This window comes from Aplidium turbinatum, chromosome 1, assembly GCF_918807975.1.
Source record: "Aplidium turbinatum chromosome 1, kaAplTurb1.1, whole genome shotgun sequence".
Lineage (NCBI taxonomy): Eukaryota > Metazoa > Chordata > Ascidiacea > Aplousobranchia > Polyclinidae > Aplidium > Aplidium turbinatum.
Genome location: NC_137472.1, coordinates 26,384,478 through 26,411,568, shown reverse-complemented (window position 1 = coordinate 26,411,568; position 27,091 = coordinate 26,384,478). Strand labels below are relative to the sequence as shown.

The 27,091-nt window shown below is 37.4% G+C and overlaps 1 protein-coding gene across 1 annotated transcript in view; it reads left to right on the top strand.

Moving 5' to 3' along the window:
* The first annotated feature begins 3,465 nt into the window (after nt 1-3,465).
* The window catches only part of LOC145769902 (dipeptidyl peptidase 4-like), a 39,764-nt gene continuing 16,138 nt past the window's right edge, over nt 3,466-27,091 (top strand). The window contains exons 1-4 of the mRNA XM_082581450.1: nt 3,466-3,584; nt 6,167-6,262; nt 15,729-15,823; nt 25,605-25,682. Of these exons, the coding sequence (XP_082437576.1) occupies nt 6,196-6,262; nt 15,729-15,823; nt 25,605-25,682 (240 nt within the window). The 5' untranslated portion in view covers nt 3,466-3,584; nt 6,167-6,195. The remainder of the gene's footprint in view (nt 3,585-6,166; nt 6,263-15,728; nt 15,824-25,604; nt 25,683-27,091) is intronic.

The following is a 27,091-nucleotide window of genomic DNA, read 5'->3' as shown; positions in this document are numbered from 1 at the left end:
GTAGCCTAGTGTAAATCAGCTACAGAAACTCGATATTCAATAGCTTAGATTATGTAAGGCAAGGCCCTATATGTAGCTTAATGTAAATCAGGTACAGAAACTCAATTTTCAATAGCTTATAATTAATTCATGCAAGGCCCAATGCAGCCTAATGTAAATCAGCTACAGAAACTCGATATTCAATAGCTTAAATCATGCAAGGCCCTATGTAGCCTAAGGTAAATCAGCTACAGAAACTCAATATTCATTACCATAGCTTAAATGATGCAAGGCCCCATGTAGTCTAATATAAATCAGCTATAGAAACTCGATATTCAATGGCTTTAATCATGCAAAGCCCTATGTAGCCTAGTGTAAATCAGCTATAGAAGCTCGATGTTTAATAGCTTAAATGATGCAAGGCCCCATGTAGCCTAATGTAAATGAGCTTCAAAAACTCGATATTCAATAGCTTTAATCATGCAAGATCCTATGTAACCTAATGTAAGCTTAAATAAGCTACAGAAACTCGATATTCAAGAGCTTAGATTATGCAATGCCGTGTTTACTGCTTTCCAAAAAACCGACTGGTTGCCTACGTCTGCTTAGGAGCCCACTCACATTTAGTTCATGCAGTGTTTTTGGTTTGTATTTTCACATGTTCCGGTAACATTTAATATGTATTTTTTTCATTTTTATGAAATTTTCTCTCTCGCTTCACTCGCTCAACCATATTTCGTTCACCTCGGCGATATTGAGCATGCATAGAAGATTAAGGAAATAAAAAGTTTTTGTGTCTCGAACATCAACAAAATGATGCAACATTCCCAAGCAAACACTAGCCTAATCACTCAAATAGCTTAGGTTATTAACAATTAAACGGATGAATTCCAGTTTTAATCGAGATAGTTTACATGAAGTTAAAATGCTATGGGCAAAGATGGGGATACCTCAGATAAATTTTCGAAGTTCTAGCCTGCTAAACAGGTACACCAATTTCAAATCTATATCAAATTTCAAGAAACAAATTGTTGAAATTCTTCTTTTTAAATTGTGGGATAACATAAAATTTAAAAGAAACTTCTAACCCAATCCAAATTCATTTTGATGAATTTAATTACATACAAAGTCTCCATCTTGATAAACAAATGTATGTTGCTCCTAAAAATGCAAAACTGGGTCCCATTAATGGATTTTGGGGGGAGCCCAAGATGGTGCTCACACTGCCCTGATAATAATGTTACACAATACTTGAAGTTCACTAAAGCTATATTGTTTGGCCCAATAGTGAATAATTTTAAATGCGTTATTGAAAACAACACTTTGATTAAACGACATTTTGATAAAAAAAATAAAAAATAAAGTTTATTTGTTTTGAAGTTATTGTGAAACTACACTGCTCTTCCTTTAGCAGACAAAATGGGAAAACAGATTTCCATGTAGCCCACAGCATTCACCCACTAAACTACAATCGACAGTCAGCACAACTTCTATAGATATTGACTCTACAAGGCCACAGCAATATAAGGGTGGCGCACTAAGGATTTGGGACCATGAAATAACATATAGCCTAAGTTACCGTATACAAAAATTTGCCCTTAATGATGTAACAAAACCAATCGTGCATGAAAAATTTTATCCGCAACAATGATCTTATAGGTAACCATTTGAAGACTGAAAAATAAAAAAACGAATATGAGAAATAGCTTGCGGCACCCAACATTATAGTAAATGGCACCCCGGTTGGAAACCTATGCATTAAATAAAAGCAAGTAGTATTTATTCATACTTTAATTTGATAATCCTTTGGATTAAAAAAATGATATACTGTGCATAGTTGCGATTAAGTGTTTCTTCTAAGAGTAGTGTTTGTAAATAATTTGCAAACAAACAAAAGCATGAAGGACCGAGCAAGGCGTAGCTGGAGTTACAATCATTAAGAAATTTTATGACTGGATCTTTTACTTAGACCAGTGGTTCTTAAACTAGGGGGCGTGAAGATTCTCCAAGGGAAGCGCAAACGTGTTAGGCTGTTTCACTAGTATGCTACTGTACTGTGCTACAAGTCGTGAACAGAAATATTGGTGACCCATTACTTTGTATGTCGATTATTGACCAGGTTCCCGCGCTTTTACAAAGTAAGCAACAAAGATTTTGCTCTCCAGGTCTAAATATATAAAGTGGATTAAAATAAACTTAGGCCTAGAAAATAGCTAATTTTAGACAAATTAAGAAAGGAATTTAATTGTGGTCATTTTAGTCCCAAATTTTTCGAAATTGATGAAGAACTCGCAGAGACAGAACAATTCAAAGAAACCCATATCAAGAATCCAAGTCTGCGGTTTCCGCATGTAGCAAGCAAGCAATTAACTCGCCAGCCTCAAGTTTGAAAGATTAAGGATGAGGAAGTTAAAATTATTATTCAGTGAAGCAATTGAAGTACAGTACAAAATTTATCAAACAACGATTAGTAGCCCAAGCCATAAGTCTTAATCGTTTTACATGCTGTATGGTTTAACATCTTGTTTGCTGCCCATTATCAAATCGGTTCAAAGTTTGTCCTAAAATTCTTTGTTTTAAATTCAGTTGTTTATTAAATTTTTCTGGGGTTAGTGTGTGTTGTATCGGTATAAATCAATTTAATTAAATCATTGCAAGAGTTTTTAATGATAAATTAGTTAGTTTTTGACATGAAAATCGAACGTTGGCCAGCAGTCAAGCTAGGTCAAGCCTAATCAGTTTTTAAGCAGGTGTGCCAGACAAGTTTGGATCAATCGCACTTAAATCGACAATTCCTTCGACAGTTGGGTTAATTTGGTAGGAAAAAGGGACGTCTTTTATTTGAGTTTACGTCACTGACGAAGTTTGTAGTTATGTAACCACAAACAAAATTGCAAAATTTTCAGCAAAATGGAAATTTTCAGAAGCTGTGAGGAATGTTCAAATCACTTCAATTTTTTTTAGGTTAATTAGATATATCTAAACAATATTGTATCTACCCTAAATAAAAATATGTTTGGACATGCAGTCAATACCAGGACACTCACGGACCCCTTTACACTATCTCACGGGCCACCTAGGAGTCCGCAAAACCCCGGTTGGCAACCTGTGAACTAGAGTTTTTATTTACTTAAAGTCTAAAAAGTTTAATGAAAGTGCAATCAAATAGATAAAAGTTAACAAAAACGTAATAAAACTGTAATCAAAATAATGTAATTATCTTCGCTGAGTGATTCGAGCTACGCAGCGGTCATAAATAAAACAAAGTTAGAGTGAATGCCCTCGAGTAGGCTATATGGCAAAATATTACACAACCCATGTAACAAGAAGATGAGGCGTTTGGCTGTTTGGACAAACCTTCTGCATAAGAAAGCACTACACTTAAGAATTTTCTCTACTGTACTGTGTGTGTTAACGTTAAAGATTTTATAACATTAAACTGCTGGATGGCATAGGTTATGTTTCTTTTCAGGCAAGCAGGATGAAAACAAGTAGAGCTTTGCAATTGTTGGCATTGTGCTGTATATCAGCGTTTGTAGTGTTCCTTGGGTTCTCTAAACTGGACCAATCAAAGCAAGACCATAAACCAACACGAGAGAAAAGAGGTAGTTTTCATTTTATCTTCCTTTCTGCAGCCAGTAAATCGATGAAAAACGTAGGCTATAAAGATTCCAATAACAAGAGAATTTCATACCTTAACCTCCCTGCTTAACCTCTACTCTACGGTACCTGAAAAACAGTCGTAAAGACCTGAAGGCTATTACCCTTCTTCTAACAATATCCCATAAACCTAAATTCATTGCATAGCATGTTTATTAATTTGTAGTAGTGTGATGAGATTATCGCACTCTCATTGGCCTCATACCAACAGAGTCATAAATTAAGTCAGGGTAGTCCAAACCCGGGCCTGTGGAATAAAGTTGTGTCATTTTTTGTGGCCAGGGGAAACAAATGACACTGCGCCTTTTTGTCATCAAACTATTGCACGGAGGGCAATGGAAATAAAGTAAGCATGTGCTTCCAAAAGTTAAAGTTATTGTTTAACAGTGTAAACATCTGTGGTTTTGAATAAAAGAAGTGATACTAATCAACTTTTATCTTCACTTTTGCTTTCAATTCTATTACTCATACAGTAGTAGAATTGCTACTGTATAGAGTATAGTTCATTCCTTAATTGTCTACAGTATACGCATATGATGCTTCGAAAGGTGTTTCTATGTTGTGAAATACTCAGGCACTGGTTTATCGTAAAACTGGACTATAGTTAATCTGCTGAAAAGCGATGATGTAAATTAAAAGGGCGTAGAATTTTTTCCACTTCCTACATGATTTGGATGCGCAATCTGAAGATGTAAAACTGATCCACTCAAACATTCTATGATTGAGTTGAGTACAGGAAACAATTTAGGCTAACTGAATTCTTTTTTGCGAAAAGAAATCTTACACTTTCTGCAAAATAAAGTTCAGGATGAAATTCTTTCCAGCAATGACAGATTCAACACAGATTTTACTACAAAACATTGATTGATTGGTTTATTTTGTTGTGAAATATCATAACAGCTAAACATTAAATGACACAGCACGCATAACAACCATAGTTGACAACGGAAAATAGTAAATGTACAATATTGTACGCTGCATCGTTAAAGTAAGCAAATGCGTAGGGTAAGTAAACCACAACGCGAAGCTGCAAAGTGACCATGACGGTTTTCAATTTAAGCAGCCACCCGTAGTCATGTTGATGAGAAGCATTTTTTTCTACCTCTTTGTCTTGCGAGCCTTTAGGGCCAAGGGTCTATTTTTTTACCACTCAAGATTTACGATGTTCGTGGACTGGAAAAACAGACCGCAGATCACATAACATCATCAACGAATGTAGCCTATCATCTTCACAAGAAGAAGAAAAGTCCATTTTCCATTGGTGCCTGGTTTAGCAGTAAAGCCCAACGCCTGTACAAAAAAGGTTGAGGCGCACCCACGCTTGTCTTTGTAATGTAAGGCCGATGGGACGGGTGTCGACGTATGAGAGAAATGAGCGGAGTCTGGTAGGCCTAATACTTGACTGAAAAATTCAATGTGCCCTATACTAAAGTATCTACACTAGCAACAAAAGTCAAAACAGAAACTAAGTTGCATTTTTAATGTTTTAAAACACAAAGATCTAATATCGGTGCTGACAGTAATCGGTAAAGTGCTCAAAGAGCATAGCTCCAAATCAGCAAATCAGGCCTACACTATATTCATTTCTAATATTCTGCAATTGAATAGTTTTTGCAAAAGTTTCTTGAATACATTAAAAGATTTTTACAATAAATACTATTAGGCCTAATACTACAAAATGTGCTCAGTGCCAAGCAAAAATCCAAGTAGAGCGAATTAAATCAAATATAGTTATCTCTAAACCCTTGACAGCCTGTGTCACCCTAAAAGGGGGATCACCAGAAGGTCCTTATTCAAATAGAATTCTATTTATTCTTATTCTATTAAAATAAGGACCTTTTGATGATCCCCTTATAGGGTGAAAAAGATTTTTTGATATTATTTAGCTGGTTTGAGTTCCATATTTCAACTATACTTGATGCTTCATTGAGGTGTTGTAGAAGCATACAGAAGAACGAAGTAATCATTATATTGGATTGAACATCTAATTGAGCGGTTTTGAACGTTTGAAAATTACAATTACAAGAAAAACATTAAAGCATGTGTCGACTTTTTCAACGTTTTCAAGCTTGTTGCAGGAGTCTGAAGCTACTTTACTGTACAGCTGACCTTCCAAAAACTGTGATTACTCAATTTTTATCATTTCAAATATAAAGAGAGAAACAAAGCTTTTTGGAAGCTTGTAAACAAAAATACCTTTTCGAAGCTATGAGATTTTGCTTTAAAAAATTTATCGATATTTGGCAGCTACAATGGCATTACATTTCAACTCAATTAACTAACACTATTGATAGCCAGAAAAATGGAAGATATTTAAAAGGTCTGCTTGCAACGAATCTTCCTTTGTTAAAATTAAATCAACTTCTTAACAAAAAATTGTTTTGAAAAAAAGCATTTTTAACAACTGTTAATATATTGGTGCTTAACCCTTCTAAACGCTAGTCTAATTTCTACATTTTAGATTAGGCTTAACTAAACATTGATTATTTTTTTCAAAAAATACCATAAATGAATTAATCTATTTCAGATGCTTCTGATAGCTCAGAAAAGTCAACAATGGAACTGGATGATTGGTTAAATGGACGTTTTTCTTACAAAACATTTTATCCGCGATGGGTCTCCGGTGAGTAAAAGCTTGAGTAATAATCATTAAGAATATTTTTACTCCTTTTATAAACTAGAAACTTTCTAAAACCAAGTAATATAGCCTAACTATAACAGACTAAAACTAAACCTAGACTAAAACCAAGTAGCCTAATATAAAAAACACTCTTAACCGAAGAATTGTCTTTTCTACAACAAAGACAAACAACAGTTTTTGCCAAAAGCTCAAAACAAGAAGTCAGGGCAAAAGGGACATTGCGCGTGAGAAAGAATGTAGTTGTACGAAGTCAATACATTTTTTTGTGGGGCAAATACTGTAGCATGTAGCAGCCTATACAGAAGTCTATTGGTAATGTCAAATGGAGGCAGTTCATAACGGAGATCACAGCTGATCAAACATGATCAATCTGTTGAAGCAGAAGAAGATTGGCAATGTCAATGTGCCAATACGGCCATCGTGAGACTAGCCACTGTGCCTTGGCTAACAGAAACTCTGCAGCCAACTTGATGTTGACTTTGTCCATTATGCAGTAGCCAACTAAGATCTTTAAAAAAAGTATACACTCAGATTTCATAGAATATTTCCATCATCTCATTTCCATTCCAATCATCTAGTCTCATCTAGCTTCCTAAAAAAAATTTTAGTTTCACATTTTTAGTTTTAGGTTCACATTTTAGTTCACATTTTTAGGAAGCTAGACTCATGTAGCTTCCTAAAAATGGGAACAGTAAAATTCACACCAATTGTGTTTGCAAAAGGCTCATGTAAATATTAATTACGGCTAAAGTCGACTGCACAGCTTTGTGGTGAGAGCCCTGGTACGACACTCGAATGGGCGCTGGTTCGACACTGCTCAAGAACACGCGGCTGTGTTTTTGGCAGGACACTTAAAGGCATGCCGGAAGGTAGACATGAAGATTGGTCTAGGACCAAAATAAAGAAAGGTTCTTGTACGTATATGATAAAAAGTTAGTAGCCGATAAGTTCTCCATCAACTTCCTAATTAAGAAAATTATTTTTTAGCTAAACATGAAGCAGCAGAAGTTGTAGCCAGTGCTACAACTTCAAACTTGTAGCCAGTGCTACAGTGGCTAACTGCTCTTGGCTGATGCTGAGCTGCGTCGGAGTCTGCCTCGCTTTCTGACCTAGTCTTATTCTGAAACGATCCCTGTTCCATATCTAGAAAGCTAAAACCTCAATTGCTAAGGTAACAGGGATCAGTTGTCAGTAGATGTTACAGAAAATATATTTCGCACTTATTCAGTGCATCATCAGTTCTGATAAAGGGCAGTTAAAACCTACAAGTAATGTTTTAAACAACATTACAGTGACGCAATAATGTCAAAACATGAGCGTAAAAAAATTGAAAAAGCATAAGCGTAAATATTGAAAAAATGCTGAATGAAAACTAAACCAAGCCGGTAGTAAAGTAAATTACGTATCAAATATAAAATATAAACTAGAATTGATGAAAGAGCGATGAGCAAAGCCTGCAAATGTAGCGTTGTGACAAATTACGGCAAAGAAAATAAAGTATATGCGGAACACGGCAGTCAAAGGCAGTGATAAACAAACTAAGTACAGCGATAAATAATTAAATGGAGCGTCTTGGAAAACACAAAATGTAGTGTTGTGGAAAAAAGAGTAGGCAAAGACGGCAGTGAATAATAAGGCAGTAAAATATTGAAAAAATACCAAAAATGTAGTGGAGCGTCAAAAAATTAAACTTGTGGCAGAATTAATTTTTGGATATTTATTTTGGCATGTATCCTATGTATCCATTTATCTTCACAAGCATCTAGATTATCAATATTGGGTTGTTCAACAAATGTGACATTGTAGCATTGGGAAAGTTGTGGTTCAGTACTTAGATCATGAAATACAGCAAAATGTTTTAATAACGCAGCCCTGTCATTATTAGAAGAAAAATCGAAAGTGTTCCAAGTTGCACGATGACCTGACCAGCGAACCGAAAATTTATTAACCGTTTGTCCAACATATTGTTCATGGCAAAGTAAACATGTTGCTACATAAATCCCATAATTGCTGCAATTGAGTTCCTGTTTTAACTTAAAAAGTCTTTGCGGAGTGCTCAATGTCGTTGTACGTGAAACCATTGACAAACGATGATGACCATGGTTACCACACAACGCACAGCGACCACAACAAGGGGCAGAATAACCTCTTTGTGGAACAGAAGATTGGATTTTTTTTGATAGATCTTTGTAGTTTGTAACATAATTTCCAATTGTTTTTGGCCTTGTGTATGTGACCATGACATCAGGTTTAAGTTCCTTTTCTTTTTCACTCATTTTTAATAAAGCTGGGAAAGCAGTAGCCCACACAGTCTTGCTGTTTTTCTTTTGAGGTTTATATGTTATTGAAGAGATGTGCAAGCCGTAACGTTTTACTTCCGTCGAACCACCGTCAAGGTATGGATTTTGATCTTTTAATACAGCAGCAAAATCGAAAATTTTCTAAAGAGCTCGCAACCCTTAAAATTGTGAGCGCTTGAAATCTCGACGCCCGTTCTCCCGACATGCTGCAGCTATGTGCAAATCGAACTTCCACATTTCCGAAGTTTGGAACCGTGAATGGAGAGAAGTTGCGAGACCAACCCAATTCACAGTCCTTCTCAATACCAACACCCCACCTGGAGCAGAACTACCCCGGAAGGAATGGGTGAAGCTCAATCGCCTGCGGACTGGAGTGGGCCGTTTTAGCAGCAACATGTTCCAGTGGGGCCTCGCCGATTCACCATCTTGTGCGTGTGGCTCAGATTTTCAAACTGCACACCACATTATCTATCAATGTCCTGTATACCGACCACAAGATAGACATGTGGACCTAACAACGCTCGATGAATACACAATCCATTGGCTGCTGCGCCTGGATGTAACAACGTGATCTGTGGCGGCCTCAAACGCAAGAAGAAGAAGAAGAATCCTTAAAATACAGGCTAAAAGCGACATAGGCTTATGGAGTGCATTATCGGAATCCCAGCGCTTTCTAATCAATAAGAAACGTCTCAAAGAAAAGAATCGTTTTATTCGTAAATTTAACTGGTTGGTGTCTAAACAAAATTCAACCATAGAAGCTTTGACCCGGAATAGTGTGAGAAAAACTAAAAGTTCCAAGAATGCCAATGACAGAAAGAGATACCGTGCACGTCGCAAATTTAAGGCAATGCAGGAAGCCATGAATAGAGCCAATCATCTGATCTTGAATAAATCGTCTCTTAGCCTAGATGATCAAGATAAACTTTTACTTATGAATGGTTTAAATTTTGCACCGACCCCAAACTGGACAGAGACAGTTGAAAACACTGAATGGTATAATGCCTACCAACACATCAGGCGGGTTTAGTGGAAAGACGTTTTCTTTGATGAAAGTACTGAACAAACAGCTATACCGAAAAAACTCAAAATAACTAAAACTTCCAGACCTCAGTTAGATCAAATTCACCAGAAAACCAAAGTGTATGTAAACATGGCATTTAGTAAACTTAGAAATTTGGGAACAGCGGTCAAACAAGGCTATCGCAAACACAACAACCTCACTACTGCACAGCGCAACAGCCTTAACAAAATTCGAAAATTGGTGTCTGAGAAAAAAATTGTGATTTGCAAATCAGACAAAGACGGCAAAATTGTTTTACTTGATTACCAGGATTATGACCAAATTTTGCAAGAACAACTTAAGCAGTTTCAAACGTTGCCCTACAATCCCACCACCATCAACAAACACATGGATCAAATTAGAAAGCACTGCGAGGATTTTGTCTTGAGATTGCATAAATTGGATGTCGTTGACGACAATCTGCTATACCATACAACCGGATTTAAACTAAAAGGTTCATCCTACCATAGAGAGACAGGTAAAAATGCCAAACATTTTCGGGATAATCAACCAGCCTACTGTTACCCTCTCTTCAAAACGCACAAACTGATTTCGGAAAATTTCTCCGCTGTCAATGTCAAAGACATTCCAGTACGTCTACTTCAATCTGCTGGAATGATTACTACATCCCGCATCACCGCTTTCCTTGAAAAACTATTGGCACCCATCAGCATCAAATTTTGCCAATCCAATCCGAACGAATACTGCAGGGATAGCAGAAACTATATTGAGGAGCTATTGTCCTGGCAGAGTACAAATTCAAGTACAATTGATAACGTTTTGAAGAAATCGCCCTTATACATTGTAGCGGCGGATGTGAAATCACTTTATCCTTCTCTTAAACGTTCAGTCGTTGATGTTGCCTTGTATAGTGCTTTGAACACACACACCACATTTTCTGCTGAAGCTAAGAAAACAATTGTTGATTTAAATAATTTCTGTATGAACAATGTTGTGACTCAATATCAAGAGCATTTTTTCACTCAAACTGATGGTATTATAACTGGAGATAACAACTCAGTTTCACTTGCTAATATAACTATGCATTTCATACTGCAATCTCTGTGTACAGTTATTAACCAAGCATGCATTTTCAAAAGATTCATCGACGACATCATTTGGCTTTCATTTGGACTCGAAACAACTAATAATATAAAATTAGCGCTTATTGATAATTTCGCCAAATTTGGACTTGAATTAACATTCAGGCAGGTTGATACTTCTCAAGAGACAGGCGCAGTGGAATTTTTAGATGTCAATCATTGCATCACCCATGGTAACAAGTTTAAATTTACCACTGAAGATTTCGTCAAAGCTACAGCAAAAGATCGTTGCTTCATAAATGGAAAGTCGCACCACCCTATATCCACCTTCAAATCCATATTATACGGAGAAGCCATTCGAATGCGTCTTCTGAATGAGTGCCATGAACATTACATTTCCAGCTTGTCAAGACTCAAAGAAAAAGCTACTAGGTCAGATTTTCTTATCGCGATGACAAATGACATGATTGGAATTGCTTCAACTTGGACTGACAGACTTAGGCCACCACAACCTCAAAAGAAAAACAGCAAGACTGTGTGGGCTACTGCTTTCCCAGCTTTATTAAAAATGAGTGAAAAAGAAAAGGAACTTAAACCTGATGTCATGGTCACATACACAAGGCCAAAAACAATTGGAAATTATGTTACAAACTACAAAGATCTATCAAAAAAAATCCAATCTTCTGTTCTACAAAGAGGTTATTCTGACCCTTGTGGTCGCTGTGCGTTGTGTGGTAACCATGGTCATCATCGTTTGTCAATGGTTTCACGTACAACGACATTGAGCACTCCGCAAAGACTTTTAAGTTAAAACAGGAACTCAATTGCAGCAATTATGGGATGTATGTAGCAACATGTTTACTTTGCCATGAACAATATGTTGGACAAACGGTTAATAAATTTTCGGTTCGCTGGTCAGGCCATCGTGCAACTTGGAACACTTTCGATTTTTCTTCTAATAATGACAGGGCTGCGTTATTAAAACATTTTGCTGTATTTCATGATCTAAGTACTGAACCACAACTTTCCCAATGCTACAATGTCACATTTGTTGAACAACCCAATATTGATAATCTGGATGCTTGTGAAGATAAATGGATACATAGGATACATGCCAAAATAAATATCCAAAAATTAATTCTGCCACAAGTTTAATTTTTTGACGCTCCACTACATTTTTGGTATTTTTTCAATATTTTACTGCCTTATTATTCACTGCCGTCTTTGCCTACTCTTTTTTCCACAACACTACATTTTGTGTTTTCCAAGACGCTCCATTTAATTATTTATCGCTGTACTTAGTTTGTTTATCACTGCCTTTGACTGCCGTGTTCCGCATATACTTTATTTTCTTTGCCGTAATTTGTCACAACGCTACATTTGCAGGCTTTGCTCATCGCTCTTTCATCAATTCTAGTTTATATTTTATATTTGATACGTAATTTACTTTACTACCGGCTTGGTTTAGTTTTCATTCAGCGTTTTTTCAATATTTACGCTTATGCTTTTTCAATTTTTTACGCTCATGTTTTGACATTATTGCGTCACTGTAATGTTGTTTAAAACATTACTTGTAGGTTTTAACTGCCCTTTATCAGAACTGATGATGCACTGAATAAGTGCGAAATATATTTTCTGTAACATCTACTGACAACTGATCCCTGTTACCTTAGCAATTGAGGTTTTAGCAGTGCTACAGTGCTACAGAAGTTGTAGCCAGTGCTACAACTTCAGCACAACATTCAAAAAAGGCTGGTTAATTATTTAAGCACCAATGCCGCACCATTATGATTTATTAAGTTGCAATTTCAAGATCAATTCAAAAATGTTTGGAAAAATCACAAAGAGCCAAGTTTGGTAGTAAACATCCAATTTGGCAACCCTTTTCAAAACTTGCATAGATAATTTTTCTTCTTTTCACATTGCATTTAAATGTTTATTGTTTTGACATGTTTATATAGTAGCCTATCTATGCATGAATATTCTGGAAAATCTTTTCCAGGAGTAGTTTGTCAGTGCCTTCTCCTATAGCCCTCTACAGTTACCGAACCAAACTGTTTCCATTCGTCACCACGAGGAGGTTGCAGAAAGACTTGATGATGCTTGCACTGTAGGCTGGCGCAAAATTTCGAAAAAAAAATTATTTTTTTTTGAATTTTTTTAAATTAATTTTCATGGTGAGTCTACGGCTCTCTTTATGCCATGGCACTCTGAACTTCTTAGCCTTGAGCCCAGAAACGGGTTTGAGTGCAATGTTTGCATACTTTAGGAGGAACCCAAGACTTATCTTGATCAACCAGCTTCATGTCAAAGTAATAATAATAATAATGCTTGTTTTTTATATAACGCTGTGTCTATCGCAGAATGCGTTGCTCCTCCACGTTGCCTCATGCAGCAAAATATATCTGGGTCGTCTGTACAGCATCCTACTTGTGAAAGGCGTATATTATTAGCCTATATGCCATTTATTTAGCGGTTTTAGCATATAGACAGGGGCGCCGGAACGATTTTTGACTGGGGGGGCAAGATTACAAAAAAAGGGCACTTTTGTTTACTAAAAGGCCAATTTTTTTCAAGTTTTAAGATAAGATATAGCGATAATGCTAATCTATCAGCTCACTATGTAGGCTATTGAGTAATGATAGCCTACAAATGTCCGGTATACAAAGAAGGGCATCATGCTATGTTATAATGATGCAACCTACTGTTAAGCCTTAAAGCAGCCCATGGCCACGGCCGCTAAGTAGCCTAGTGCTTGAATGACCGCCGGTGCTACCTCCTCAATCGGCCAAGTTTGGCCGCCAGTCTCTTCTAGCCAATTATTTAATTTCGCAATAGAATGATCGTGGATTAACTGTCGAAAGTATGTAGTATCAATTATCAAAGAGTGACGCAAAATTAGGTCAGCGCGTCATAATCGCCACTGTTGCATTGTGCGGGAATATTTGTTATTGATGGAATATATCCATCTGCGATCACCAGCGCTGTAAGTCTTGTTTGTAATTCCCAACGTTTACTTTGACAAAGTCTTAATCCGAAATGCTAGTTTACATCGGCTGGCAATATTGTCGTTTTTATGTCGATTCGATGTTGTCGGACATTGAATAGTTGTTAAAAAGGAGAACTAGGTTAGTTGACATCCGAGGGGTAAATTTTTTGATCATAAGTTATTTTGCAAAAATTATGCTTCTTTTAGTAATGTCATTCACATCATTGAAATACTTATTTTATTACCTTGCCGTCATCGTCAACACATGTCGAACGTTGTTTTTCGTTGCTAAAAAGAATTCTAGGGGAGTGGCGAACTTCTTTAAAATCAGCCACATTGGAGACAATCGTGCGAGTGTCGTTAGATGGTCCCGCAGTACTGGATTACAATCCCGATAAAGCAGTTATTGCGTGGTGCAACGATTCTATTGCAGGACGTCGCCCAGGCCCAGACTTCAACAACGCTAAGTGATCATTTTAGCATTGTTGCAAGTTTAATTTTAATTACTTGTGCTATCGTTATTTTTATTTTGTATTTTGGCCTCCAAGCACGCAGATTTGGCCGCCGAGAAGGAGCTCCCGGTAGGCCACGATGGCTGCCGAAAAAAAAAAACGAGTTTTAAGACCTGTACTGTGTTGCAGTTGCAAAATTTTGTGCCGTAAGTATTATTTTGAGGCAAAAATGAAAGATTATAAATAGGCTAAAAGCGAATAGCAGAGATTGTTATATTGCAAATTGTGCAGTAGCTTACATGACTTTAAAAGGGCACCATTGCCCCCCCTGCCCCTCCATCTGCAGAAAAGTTGAGGGCAGGGGGGCATCCGCCCCCCCTGCCCCCCGCTTCCGGCGCCCCTGCATATAGACCAGAAAAAAAACTTCTTGCAGTAAAGACTTGGCCTTAGCAAAGGCTTAAAATAAAACTTCATTTGTACAGTATCCATTTCAGTAGGCCTACCTTTTCAATATAAAGCTGCATTCATAAACGCATGACTTTCGGGATATTTTTCTTGTGATGTAGGCCTACTGATTCACAACTGTTTTCATTTAATATTTATGTCTCCCTTACTCTAAACACAGTTCATTTCAACCTTTGCTTGCGTTTTGAACTTTCGTGCTATATGAACCAATTGAACTAGACAAGTGCAATTATGACATCATAATGGTAAACAGGGCTGAAAATAAGTAATTTGCAAATTCAAAGCTTTTGAGTAACGATTTCAAAAATATTTTTATTGTCGAATATCTCGAAAACTAGAGCCAATTCGAAAAAACTAAGTGCATTTTCGGAATCAGGGCCCTGAAATACTCTAAAAGGACTCATCTTTGTGCCAAAAATTTTTGTTGGTCTATATGTTATAGATTCACTGACTGCGAAAAGGCTGTAAAATCAATCAAAATGACACTAAAAGCATGCACTATTAGTGACTCTCAGACTTGAAGTAGGGTGAAGGTGTTCCACGTGGAAGTTAACAGAGGAAGTGACGTCAAAATAACGTGGTCAAATTTTGAGAAAGCCCCCTTTCAGATAGGCTACTACTAAACCACTTCGAAATTTACTAATTTTTCAGAAAAATTTAGAATTTCTCCTTGGGTGAACCAGGGTAAAAGATCAAAACCCAACAAAAATTTTTGGTTTGCAAATATCAGTGAACAAAATGGAACATTATTCCAAACTGACGAAAATTTTAAAGAACATCAAGGAAAATGAGCCACCCCATTGCACAGTCATTCATTTGACAGACAATCACAACTTTTAATAAAGTCAAATACCAATGGAAAGAATTATGCATGAACCCCCATGCCTGGAAAAGACATCGTACACAAAAAAGAAGACAATAACTTATCAAGGCACAAAACTAAGCGAGTCGGAATCTTTTTTGAAAAAATGATGCGCCTTCTCTTACCTGTAAATTTAGAGAACAACACGTCAAAGCTAGGTGTTCAGTTTGTTTGTAAACTAGATTTTTTTCGTTTGATCTTCCGAAGCCTTCTTGGATAAAATCCACTGATTGGTAATTTCAAAGCCAGCTATATTTCAGTTTTTTTTTTCTAGACTCTGAGTACGTGACTTTGACATCGAATAGAAGTGTAGTACTTGTGGATCTTGAAACAAAAAAGGAAACCCTTTTGTTACAACCAAGTGCCTGGGTAAGATAATGTTTAAACCAGTGGTTTTTAAACTAGGCGGCGTGCCCGCTTGGAGGGCTATAGGCTCTTGCACTAGTATACTACTGTATTGGACAAGTCGTGAGCAACAACTTTCCCTTTGTCACGATTACTGGTATTGTGACATAGTTTCAGTGTTGCCAAAAATAGCTAAATTCCTACAATTACCATTCACAAATCCCTAAATGTCCCTAGGCAAACTTTGGTACTGATCAGTTAACTCCACTTAATCGGCCACGTTTAATTGTAGCCTACCACCTATTTAAACAATAGATAAAACAATATTTACGACATAAGTAATAGAATAGAGTCCATGTAGATTACCTCTAAGTGCATATCAGTGTATTGGTCACGTCTATTCAGGGGCGTAGATACTAGATAGCCAGCGAAAAAATCGGAGTGAGGTCAAATGAGTATATTTGCACATGTAAGTGAACCCAGAAATTGAGCCACCAAAGGTGAAAAACCTACAAGGGGTTCTGGGTGCCCTCCCAGAAAAATGTGGAAAAATACCACAAAATCTCGCATTCTAAAAATATTTTTAGCCTTAATAAAGAATAAAACTATGTTAAATGATACTACAACAGAGTGTTAAATTCTAAATCAAAATATTACGGGGTGAGGTCTATTGCCCGCCATTGCCCCTCTGACTACTCCCCTCAGTCTATTGTATGTAGGTCTATAGATTTGAAGAGGGGAATGGTGATTAATTGTAACTATTGTTTAAATGTTAATTTTGCTTTGCTAATTGTAAGTGTCAAGATGAAAAGCGCAGGAATTTTGAAAAAACCCGTAAGGATTCCCTATTTCCTACAGATGTCCCAAAACCCCTACCTTAGAGATAAATCCCTACTTTTGGCAACATTACATAGTTTTAACTTTAGTTTCCAGGGCTTATTGTTGCGTGGTTGTTTGATTTATTGTTCGGTAACGCTCGCTGTTTGGTTTGGTTTGGTTGGTTTTGAATCTTTATCCTCGGACTGACAAATCCTTGATTGGTATTCCTGGTAGTTTCGCATACTTGTAGAGGCTTTTGACACAGGGACGGTTACCGAGATTGACAGAGTGAAGTTTTCCGATTGTTAAAGTCTTGTTGCCGGGAAATTTTTCCATTCACTAGGTGCCGCTGAATGGAGAGCAGTCCTTAGAATGCGTTGCTCAAGCGCATACTCCGAGAGTCGAACCAGCGCCGCTTGATTTTGAATCCTTTTCGTTCACGAAGTCAGGCGCTAACCAACTGAGCTACCGGGCGGACAATTTGTAACGTTATTTTGTGTGAAAGTGACTTTTCTGCACTTGCAAGTGCGAAAACATAATCTTGGAAACGACATGCGGATGTGATGTGCATTGTCTTCAATTAAGCCACAAAATAAACTGCAAGCTTCCAAAAAGCAGCTCCATAAAGGATTCATGTTTAATTTTAAGGCGCAGTGATAACCATTTTGTGCAGAGATAAATCAAAACTGCGCAATGGTAAAATAAGTGTTAATTTCCTTTTTCCTACGTAAGATAATATACTACGCAATGTAGGCTACATTGACATGGTATCGGTTTATTGATAACTAACCTATAGCCTAGTTCTGCTTTAAATCTCTTTTGCGTTTTTCAAAGTTGTTCTTGATGTGACATCACAACAAAAATGATTTTATTTAACCGTTTGTCCTGTGTGGAGGGGGGAAGGTCGGTGGAGACTTTGTACTTTTCAAAGCAATATCACTAAGGAACTACGCGATCCACACCTTTGAAATTTTTTAACTTTTCCTAAAAAATATTCAATTATTTATTCCGCTTTAAATGATGTTGCTATTGTTTATAGTTTTAGAGATATTAGAGATATATTCGAGTTTTGAGTTGCTTTGATTAATCTCTTACATCTACGTTTCTTTGAAATTATCGGAGAGCATACGATAAGCCATGTTGAAAACGATGTCATTTTACATTGTTTTCTTGGTCAATACATTTTATTTCTAACTTATAACAAGAAGCAGTAGGAAAATTCTTGACCAAACTCCATTTATCTCATAAAATAAACAGACTGTTATGGTACGGTAAGTTTTATGTTGATTTCTTGTAGGAAAGCAACAAAGAGTGAGTTTTTGACCGGCCAATAAACTTCTGCATGTACCGTTGCTCTTATATTCTTATAAATATTGGATGTTGTTAAAATGTTTTAATAAAAAGGAGAGATTGAAAAATACTGAAAAGAACTGGACATCGGCTATCCAAAGTGCTCTGCTTTTGTGGAAAAACACGCGCAGCTAAATTATTGTGCTTTGATTAACATTGCACATTTTGTATCAGCACTGAATCTTTACTTAAATAGTAATTTTGCAGTTGCTTGAGAGATTATAAAAATTATTTTTTCTCTACGAGGATTCAAAACTGTTGATATATCTCAGCAGAAATACTATAAGAACCAACTCAAAAAATTCAAACTTTTTATTCAAATGTTGGTCTTCAAAAGCTTGACCTCTCCCCATTGGCCGCTTCTGAATTTGATAAAAAAAGGGAGTTTGGACAGTAGCCTAAATGAAACTGTAATGAATAGCAACCAAACAAACAGCGAGGTAACCGGAAAGCCGCTTTTGCTATTTGCAATTTTGTAGTTTTCATGCCATATGACGTTACGGTTGTTTGATACCTTTTATTTGCGAAAACTGAGGGAAAAGAAGTACACGTGTGCTCTCTACCAGTGCATAAGTCGAACTGATTAAACTTAGCATAAACACGTTGCAGTCAGCGCAAGAATGTAGCTTCTGGAGAATCGGACATTCCTCGCGCTGATTGCAACAAGCAGTGCTTCCAGCATATTATTGCAAATACTACAACACCTCCCCCTTAAGTTCAATGACACTACAAAATACAACACCAAAATTAATACATTCCACCAGGCAGGTTAAGGCCAACTCGGATCTTCAATAAGTCGATTCGGTCTCTTAACCTGTCTGCGCGGTCGAGCAGGCAAGTCCACGTTGACACTAGCGGAAGGTCTGACATTGTCCGGCGGCTCGATGGGCCAGGATATAGACGCAAATATTCTCCGTCGAATGAATCTGCGGTTTCTAATTAACAATCGGCCGCTAGCAGTTTTAACAGTGTATTTCCAATAGTCATCCACAGCGACTATTTTCCCATAAATGTCCCACAGTCCGGTGTTCGAATTTTGTACTGCGACGTGAGTTCCGATTGGGAATTCAGGAAGACGATGAGCACGATTGTCGTAGTAGGCTTTGGTGTCTTCAATGGACATCTCTTTTCGCGTTTCAGCTTGTTGCATCTCGCTCTTCCATTTATGAGAGAAGGCCCGATGATGTACTGGAAGGGTATATTGAGTCGGTCGTCCGTACTGTTTCTGAGCAGGTGACAATCCGTCTTTCCTGCATGGCGTATTTCGATACTGCATCAAAGCTTTTGCTAGTTGATCTTCGTCGAGGTAGCGATGCGTCCATGAACGACGAATTAACTTTTTCATGCTCTACGGTTGCTTCAACTTTCCCATTAGATTGCGGATAGGTTGGAGTAGAAGTACGATGCCGCACGCCCCATTCATGAAGAAATTTGGAGAATTTCTCAGACTTGAATTGGGGTCCGTTGTCAGACCAAATAACATCTGGTATTGCAGTGCGAGTAAAATAGTCACGTAAAGCTTTGATGATCACAATAGACGTAGTGTTATACCTCATGAAATAAATTGACGGCCAGTCTGTAAAACAATCTACCATAATTAGATAGTGTTGTCCATTAAATTCAGCTAAGTCAATCGCTAGTTCCTGAAAAGGGCGAATGGGTTGATTTCTCAACACCATTGGCTCTTTGCACAACGAGGGGAGGTCATCTTGACATTTTTGACATGATAAAATTACGGTTTCAATGTCATGGTCTATGCCGAGCCAATAAACGGCCAAACGAGCGCGTTCCCTGGTACGGGTAACGCCTTGGTGAGATTCGTGTAAATTAGCAAGTATCTCACTTCTAAGTTTTTTTGGAATAAATAAAGGACCACCATACACAATAAAGTCATTGTCAACTGATAATTCATGTCGTATCTTCCAAAATGGTTTTAACGTGTTAGACAATTGAGATTTATAATTGGGGAATCCATCAACGATGATCTGCTTTAGTTGGCAATAACATTGATCGTTTGATGCGACTTCCTTGAGATTGACAAGCCTTAAATTTAAATCTACGCAAGCGTTGAGTTCTGAAAACCTGTGCATAGATTGGATACCGTTTTCTGCTATTTCATCATCTGGTGTAGGGTCCGACACGGGGCTTCGAGACAGGGCGTCAGCGGCTTGATTCGATGCACCTTTTTGCCAGTGAGCAGTGAAGTTGTATTCCATGACCTTCATCCTCATGCGCTGTAACTGTGGATTCTCGATTTCATCTAAACGCTTGTGGTTTAAAATCGAAATTAAAGGGTTATGATCAGTTATGACGTCAAAATGAGGCAGGCCTGCAAGAAATTTGTGGCATTTTTTTATCGCCCAGGTGACACCCAGCATTTCTTTTTCGACTGTGGCATACCTAGTTTCTGTATCCGTCAGAAAGCGCGATCCGGCTTGAACCGTACGCCAGGTGCTGTCACTGCATTGTTGAAGTAAAAAGCCTAAACCACTGTTCGAGCTGTCAGTCTGTAATCGCGTTGGTTTGTTAACGTCGTAAAAAGCAAGAAGTGGGATTTCAGACAACGCTTTTCTCGCTTGTTTAAAACTTTCAGTAAATTTCGGAGTCCAGATAAATTCGTTTTTATTGCTAAGCAGAGGTCTTAAAGGCAATAGGTACTTGCTTACAGTTTTGCTGTTGCTAGACAACTGGTTAGCGAGACCAAAAAACGAACGTAAGTCAGTGACGTTAGCAGGTATTGGGAAATCACTAAGTGCATTACACAAGGAGCTATCAATTTTATAGCCTTCCTGGGATAGTTCGAATCCAGCAAACTTAATGCGTTGTTAACAAAATTTAAACTTATCCTTATGAAGAGAGATCCCTCGTTCTGCACATCTTTGAAGAAATTTTCTTACTCTATTGATGTGATCGGTTACGTTAGAGTCAAATATAATAACGTCATCTACTACCTTTCGACAGTTGTCTAATCCAGAGAAAGCTTCATCCATTCTTCGATTGTAATGTTCAGAGATTGAGCAAATACCAAATGGGGCACGTAGAAATTTGTACCGGCCAAATGGAGTGATGAAGGTCGTTAGCAGTTGGCTATTGTTTTCTAAAGGACACTGGTAGTAACCCTTTAAAGCATCAAATGTTGTGAAAAAACGTGCTTGTTCTGCATCAATGTCGGCTACAGCTTCAGCCGACGAGGAAGATGTATAACGTTCACGTCGCACAAATTTATTTAACTTGGAGAAATCAACGCACAATCTAATATTATCCGAATTCTTTTTTGGTGCGACCACGATAGGTGCACACCATTCTGTAGGTTCCGTCACGGCCTTTATAATGCCTTGAGATTCCAGAAGCTCTAACTCTTCTTTGAATTTATCTCTATAAGCATAAGGCACCACCCTAGGGGTACTCACACAAAATGGTTGCGCTTGATCCATTATGTTGATGCGAAATTCTTCTCCTTTCATTACCCGGATCTTTCCATCGAAGACGGTTGGAAATTCTTCGACCAAGTGTTCCAGTGTAGCGCTCGTCGTTTCTTTCCGTGATACATTATTAATCTGCTTAGGATAAAACGATGGGAGAATTCGTAAAGTTTTAGCTGTTCTCCACGAGATTAACATGCCGCCTGGAATAGAAGGAAAAATGTATAAAATGTCTTCAGTAGTTATCTCACCCAGCGTCAGCTGTACTTTGAGCTGGCCAATCTCCTTCAGTGGTGATCCATCGACTGTGTATATAGTTCTTGGTGCCGTGGTACGGCCCATGTTCCGTGCGTCTTCTCCGAGCAAACGTAAGGTCGTTTCGTCGGCGGCCGAGATATCCGCTCCTGAGTCCAGCAGCACGGTGATTTTCGCCGATCCATTAGGTGACCTAACTTCCAAATTTACTCGTGGTGCACTACCGATTCCACGTAGTGAACGCGTCGTTTCTTGAAACGTCATCAATTTTAGAGCTTTATCTGCCTTATTAGTGCTTAGTAACTGCAATTTATTACCAGATCTTGCCATGTGGTTCTTACATTGAGCCGAGAAATGGTTAAGTTTGCCGCACTTAAAGCAGGTTTTATTGCGAGCTGGACAGTCTTTTAAAGTTTTATGCCACGGGCGGCCACACATGCTACAAGTTAAGCTTTCTTTACTCGCCGTTGTCCCTTTAGCCGTCTGAGTAAAATTTCTTTTGTTCCGCTTGTAGGCCGAAGCGTGGTTTACTCGATCTAATGTAAGGTCTGCTCTTTGCCGACGGGCAGATTCGCGAGCTCGACAAATTACCACGCATCTGTCCAATGTTAAAGGCTTCTCTCGCAATAACTCTTCGACGGTCTCTTCAGCGTGAGTTCCTTCCACGATTTGATCCCTCAAGGCTTTGTTTGCGCATTCTTCATTGCAGTAATTACAGGTTTTCACTAAGTCACGTAACGATACTAAATAGTCATCGAAAGACTCTTGCGGTCCCTGCAGGCGTTTTTTTAAGTTTCTGCGCTCCACAGTTTCGTTTATAGACCCCTTTACATAGGCTTTCAATGCTTCTATGATACGTCAAGGGTTTTTCTCTTCGTCTTCTCTCAATCCCAAGTTGCTAACGACGTTGGCGGTTTCTCTTGAGAACAAAAGTCTTAGTACATTGTAAACTGTAAGATTATCTTTGGCGGCTTACCCAGACACTGCTACATAAGCGTTCCATTCTTCTTCCCAAGCGTTGAAAGAAGCGCCTCTGTCAACTTCCAGGTCTAGCCTAGGGACGTCGCTTTTTCTAAACGTGTAAGCCATTTCACTTTATTTTTTAAAACGATCGTTATCCTGTTCGCAGCGCCATGTTTGATACCTTTTATTTGCGAAAACTGAGGGAAAAGAAGTACACGTGTGCTCTCTACCAGTGCATAAGTCGAACTGATTAAACTTAACATAAACACGTTGCAGTCAGCGCAAGAATGTAGCTTCTGGAGAATCGGACATTCCTCGCGCTGATTGCAACAAGCAGTGCTTCCAGCATATTATTGCAAATACTACAACAACGGTATGTAAATGTTTTCTAAGAAAATGTGCAGTGATAAAAATGCCTTAAAATTAGGTATGGCTACATACCCTTTATTAATGCGAGGAAGAGTAGATTAGGATCCATTCAATTTTTTAATTTATGTAAATAAGAAATAAAGGTTGTTTTGAACTTCAAAATTTGTAAAATTTATGTAATTTGACTGTGCTTTATAACTTAAACTAAGGGAGCACAAAGTTTTACAAGTGACGTCAAAGGGAGCGCAGCAAAAAAAGTTTAAAAACCCCTGGTCTTAGTGATTGTGAAACCTTCGGGTTACTTCAACCGACACATTATCTACCGTGCAGCAAGTCAGTATCATCTCTTATGGCTACTTTCCAGGTACCGGTAATAGGTTTATGAATGCAAACTGACACTCATCGCAAAAAAGCGGAGATTGCAGTGACAAGCAGGACAACACTTTTTTTTCAGGAGCCTAATAGATAGAACATCTCCAAATATTAAACTTAGGCTAAAGGAAACGAAACGATTTTTAAATTTAGCCTACAGCACTTAACTATGGAATAATATCATTAATCTTATGATAACACAGGCCAACAAAAAAGATAAAAAATTTTGTGTCGGCAATGTAAGATGTAATTTGGGGTATATTGAGGCCGCTGATTTCAAAAATCACATCAGATTTTACCCATCCCATCAGGTTTTTGAGATTTTTGCATGATATTTTTTCTCATAATACTGGCTTTTTGACCGAAATTTCTCTTACTGTTACCGTTTTATAAAGACCTTATGAGCCAATAGTGTTTGAAAATTTGTCATATTTATGGAAATGATTTTATTTTGTAACATTTGGAGATGTATGATGACACCATGACCATTGGAGTGACCGATCTACCTTCAGAAGGTACACTAGTCAGAAGCACCCCTAGCTAGATGGTCCACTGGTCAAAAGAGTCACCTAGACCATCTGGCTAGTGGACCATCTGTCTATGGTAGACCATCCAACTTATGTACCTTCTGAGAACTGTCCATAAACCACCCCTTACAGACAAGGTTACGTTCACTTTCGCCTGAATGCTTAGTACCATTCTACTTTTTGATATATAACATCGGTTTTATCTTTTTTTCTGAACGTGGAGATTTAAGCTTATGTGAAACTTGTCTATGACTCATTCTTATTTGAATTTTCATGTATTCAGATTTTTTCATATTAGCAAGGTGTTAATTCTGTTTGTGGTGTGAATAAGTAGCAGAATGACATCTTCAAAAAAGTGTGAAAATAACCCTGATGTTCTTTGTTATATATGTGGCAGTTATAGGCTACTGTTCCTAACCAAAGGCAAACCATAACAACTTGTGTGAAACAAGCATATCTTACATAGGCTACTTTAAAATTCGCCTGGGTGATCAGGACAAATCATGGGCTCCACACATGCTGCATGTAAAGCTTGTGTGGAAAACCTAAGACGATAGATCAATGGAAATCCTAAATCCACTCACAACATTCACAAAAATTATGCAAGCGAAAGTTTGTCCAGAGTAACGTTTCCCAAATGTGCATGTAAATTTCCTTTTTTCTGTGGAATTGAACCTATTTTTAAGTGTCTATTCTATTCAATTTCTTCAATTTTATTTTTCTTTGCTGGCGCAAACATAATAGTGAAAGACATTACAAACACACAACTGTAGCACCAACAAAAGGAAACGATGGCAAAACCAAAAGGTTTAAAATATGTACCGGTATTGGGGATTTGCAAAGCCACCAAACCTACTTCTTAACACGAAAAAATGACAATGTAGCCTACTCTTGTAAAAAAAAATGACGTTGAACGTTTAGTGTTAGCAGATAAACTTTGAAGAATTAGGTTCAAGTTACCACACTTAGACTTTATCGTGATGAATTTAGACTTTATCACAGACCTTGTTGACAAAAAAAAGTTCAAATTTCATGAAACGCCATTAGTCTACCAATATAGATCAGGAGTCGATTTTACCCATTTTTACCAAAACAACATTCAGATATCATAAAATCCTGATGTGATACAAAAAATCTGATGTGATTTTTGAATTCAGCACCCAAAATATACCCTAGAATGACATTTACTATGCTGACACAAAAAGTGTGTTGGCTTGTGTAATCTGTGTGATTTAGCAAGAACGATATGATTGTTTCGTACGTGGCTAAGCCACAATAGATGCAAACTAAAATAATTGTTATTATTATACAGCATATAATGTTATCTCGAAAAGCTTTCAAATGGTGTTCAATATTACAAATAAAGCAGTGGATTTGAAAATTCTTCAACGTTTTAACAAATAAACCAAACTTCAATGGAACATTTTTTTTGTTTTTGAATAATCACTAACGATCATGCAAAGGAGGCTACCATACCTAATGTAAATAAATAGCAGATGGAAAATAATTCAAAATAAAACTGTTTTTTGCTATAACTGATAAACATGATAAAAATCATTTTCGAATTCCTAAAACACTTAATTATAAAAAGTAACCCAATGCATAGCTGCTACCAACAATTTCTTTAGAATTTTGCAATTTCTTTACTTATTTTTGTTGATTTATTATAGCGTAAGAAAGTGATCAACTGATCATCAAATATAATAATTGAAAAATGTCATTTTTCAGAATTCTCGTCCAAGTGCCTACAGCTGGTCGATGTCTAGTGATCTTCAATATGTTGCCATTTTCTTTGGATACGTTGATGTACGTATGGATTTAATGAATACTATTAATGCAAATAAAGGATTAAATGAATACGGCTCATGAAGAATATCAACTATAAGCTTATTTACAAATCAGTCATGTTTTACATTTCATAGTAACTATCCATAACATCTTTATAGTAACTATGAACTGTACATAGTAGCTATACTAGCAACCTAACGAAAAGTGGGAGTTCATCAAAAGGACAGTCGATTGGTGACAAATGTAGTCTGTATTTTTCTCGGACAAGCGCGATTGAATATTTTAATCAGAGATGGGCATCCGCTACTTTAAAAGTAGTACGCTATCACTACTGTTATAATGTGCCAAAGGAGCGGCGCTACAACTATTCGCTACCAATCGATGAAACGTAGCTGGCTACAGCCGCAGCTGCTCGGACCAAAACTAGCTCATGCTACTGCTACTTCTATACGCATTACTTCTGTCTTAAAACAGCTGAAAAGCTCTATTCAAGTACCTTGTGAAGACAAAATAACCTTGAAAACGCATGATATCACTTTTCAGTATCACACTCGTTTACACTACCATTCCAACATCATTATGAAAAGCAAGTTCAGGATGAAAATTTATTTTTATGCTGTAAGGTTTCAATCAAAAATTTATAAAAACGATTCATTTTTTTCCAATTTAAATTTAAAAATAGCAGGTAACAGAAGTAGCCTACGACTGTAGCGAATGTAGCTGCTCTCCACTACCGTTGCATTAGTAAAAAAGAAGTGCCGCTTCTGCAGCCGTTACTCCGACAAAAATGTAGCGCCGCTATCGCTACTAAGTTACAAAAGTAGCACGCTAGTAGCGGCACTACTGCCCACGTCTGAATTTAATTGATTGTTATTTAACTTAGCAAAAGATTTCTCTAAGTTGTTCAAACCAGAACCAAAGTATGAATATTTCTAATATCGTTCCATTACAACACATTTTTTTGATGTAACAAAGTATTGTCCTGAAAAAGATATTTTTTCAACATGCACAAATGGGAAATGGCTCCATCCGAGATCTGTGAGTGTGGCAAGGAAGAATAAAACGCAGACCACACCATCTGCAACTGCACCATTTACATTACCATGCGCCAAATGGTGTGAGTGGTTTGCGTGAACTGGATGACGAATCAATTCAGTGGTTGCTCGATATTTGCCCAAACATCTAGACCGAGTAACCGCCCTTTGCATGGGTAGTAAAAGGCAAAGCCCTTCGACTTTTGAAGTGACGAAGAAGATTTATACGAAAAAGAAGAAGATCAAAGAGTGACTATGTTTTTAACACCGAGATTTTGCTTCAGTCGTGGTAATTTCAATGCTAAGTTAAGAAATAAACAAATATATGGAGTTAAAATTATTCCCAATTGCCTCTATAAAAGTTCGGCAGTAATAAAGTTCAAGATGATTTTG